The sequence below is a fragment of the Mauremys mutica genome, chromosome 13, assembly GCF_020497125.1.
Source record: "Mauremys mutica isolate MM-2020 ecotype Southern chromosome 13, ASM2049712v1, whole genome shotgun sequence".
In the NCBI taxonomy this organism is placed as follows: Eukaryota; Metazoa; Chordata; order Testudines; family Geoemydidae; genus Mauremys; species Mauremys mutica.
The window spans coordinates 45,492,997-45,495,725 of record NC_059084.1 but is presented as its reverse complement, the minus strand read 5'-3'; the positions used below and the strand labels follow the sequence as shown (position 1 = coordinate 45,495,725).

General features: G+C 42.9%; 1 protein-coding gene across 1 annotated transcript; it reads left to right on the top strand.

The window, feature by feature from the left end:
• Nucleotides 1-1,482: 1,482 nt before the first annotated feature.
• On the top strand, nt 1,483-2,445 carry LOC123347458 (olfactory receptor 4D1-like). Its single transcript, XM_044984872.1, has one exon. It carries the CDS (start codon nt 1,483-1,485, stop codon nt 2,443-2,445), a length of 963 nt encoding a protein of 320 aa, XP_044840807.1.
• Nucleotides 2,446-2,729: the final 284 nt, after the last annotated feature.

Here is a 2,729-nt window from a genome sequence, read left to right as displayed (position 1 = left end):
TTTCGTAGGTGTCTGAAACCCGATGTCCCATCGTGAATCTAGAACTTAGATCCTCCAATGGTTAAAAGTGGCTGATATCACATAGCTTAAGGTGCAGCCTTGGCTAATCTAATGACTCCCTTTGTGTGTGTCTCTTGGTTGTGCTCCATATAGATTTTTACGTGTCTGCTACAGGGCTTTGAACTAAGGGGTCTTTTCCTTTATGGAGACCAGCTTTTAGATGATGAGATCATTCGTTTAAACTCATGGACGTCCCACTAAAATGGCCTCAATTTAAGCTCTCCACAAGCCTAGTGAACCTGAAAGTTATAGTGGTGGGCAATGTCTTCATTGCCTTCATTCAAAGAAGTCTGTCCTGATACGGCACTAGACACCATTGTGTCTGAGCTCCTCACAGTCCTTCAAGCATTTAACCTCACCACCCTCCTGCAAAGTAGGAAAACTCTCGTCTTGTTCGGGCACCAGCACCTAATGATGTTCTATGGGAAATGGGCACCTATCTTGCTCTCACTTGAAAATCCCAGACTGAGTGGATGTTTGGATTTCCCATGATTTTCCAGAAGCTGGGAATGGTTGACAGGGAATGGATCACTTGATGATTACCTGTTCTGTTCATTCCCTCTGGCGTACCCAGGGTACCTGGTGCAGAAGACAGGATACTGCACTAGATGGACCTCTGGTCTGACTCAGTATGGCCACTGTTATGTTCTTATGATCACAGAGAATGCTGATGGCAGGACAGAAATGGAACCCATCACTGCGCAGTCACTGGCAGTAAATCTTGGCTGATTGTGAAAAGGGAAACGATGGTGTGAGGGTTTTTTACTTTTTTCAACTTTTCATAACAAAATGTCAAACAAAATGAATTTTCTTTTTTTAACTTTAAATCAAAATTTTCTTCTGTCAAAATAAATATCACAGTCAAAAAAAGAGGTTCGTATATGGAATCAAAATATTGGATGGGAAAATGGCCTTTGTGATGGAAATTTATGGTTTTCCATGGGAAAAAAATTCAAACTAAAATGAAATGTTTCCTTTTATTTACATTACTTTTTGTGTAGTTTTAGCTGTGTTGATCCCAGGATATGAGCGAGGCAAGGTGGGAGAGGTTATATCTTTGATTAGAACATCTTCTTCGGTGGAAGAGACACACTCTGTGGAGCTTGAAAACTTTTCTATTTCACCAATAGAGGTTGGTCCAATTGAAGATATTCCCTCTCTGACCTTGTCTTTCACATTTCACTTGGATTCCTTTCTTCATCATCATCATACAAATTGCGAGAGAAAGTTATTTCACTATCTCACACTTTAAAAAATTCACATGCAGAATTTTACCGTGGAAAAAGTTGGATAAAGTAAAGCAGTGAAAAACAAGGAAGAAAGAGATTGAAAATATGAACATTGCATACTAAAATCTGGCAGATCTGCAGAACCATTGTTATTATTTCTGTTCAATTTCCAGGGTTATTTTACAGACATGAAATGGATCCGCAGAACCTCACCACTACAGTGACTGAATTTGTTCTCTTGGGCCTCACTCAGAATCATCAGTTGAAATATTTTCTCTTCATATTCTTCCTCATAGTGTACATAGCCACCTGGCTGGGAAACTTCACCATCATCATCACAGTGATCGCCGACCACCGGCTCCACACCCCCATGTACTTCCTGCTGGCCAACCTAGCTTTCATGGATGTCAGTGAATCATCAGTCAATGCTCCCAACTTGCTGTCTGGTCTCCTCTCCAAGCGTAAAACAGTCTCCTTCAATGAGTGCATCCTCCAGATGTTCTTTTTCCATTTGATCGGGGGCGCGATCGTGTTTTTTCTTGTAGGGATGGCGATAGATCGGTACGTGGCCATATATAAACCACTGAGATACCTCACTATCTTGAACCGGGGTGTGTGCGTGGGGCTGGTGGCACTGCCATGGCTGGGTGGGTTGGCTCACTCTGCTGTTCAGATTGGATTGCTCATCCAGCTACCCTTCTGTGGGCCAAACATTCTGGACAATTTCTACTGTGATGTCCCACAGGTCATCAAACTGGCCTGTGCTGACACCCATGTAGTCGAACTGCAGATGGTCTTCAATGGTGGAGTACTGCTCATCATACTATTAATTTCTCTGCTAATTTCCTACGCCATTATCTTAGTCAAGATCAGGACACATGTCACGGAAGGCAAGCGCAAGGCTCTGTCCACCTGTGGAGCCCAGATTATCGTGGTCTGTTTACTATTCATACCCAGCATCTTCATCTATGCTCGGCCCTTCAAGAAGTTCACCCTGGACAAGGTGGCCTCCATCTTTTTCACTGTAATCACCCAGATGCTGAACCCAATTATCTACACACTGAGAAACACCGAGATGAAAAAAGCCATCAGGAGACTGATGAACAGAATCCTGTTCTCAGGGAGGGAACTAAAGGCATCGTTTGTCTTTGAATGATTGTTTTGATTAGAAACCAGACCTCAGCACATCAGAGGGTAGATGTATTCTCCATGTGAAATGCGTGTCCCATCAAAGAGATCACATACCGCATACACCTGAAAAACTATGTTCAAGAATAAATTAAAGACCAACAGTCACAACCTCCGTTGAAATTTCTGGGGCCAACGTGTTCAAAGCACCATAGCTCCACAGAGCCAATGAAGCCCACCTGGTTTAAATCAATGCAGCTGTACTGGAGTCAATGGGTTAGACCCCCAGCAGATGTAAAGCTTCATAAATCC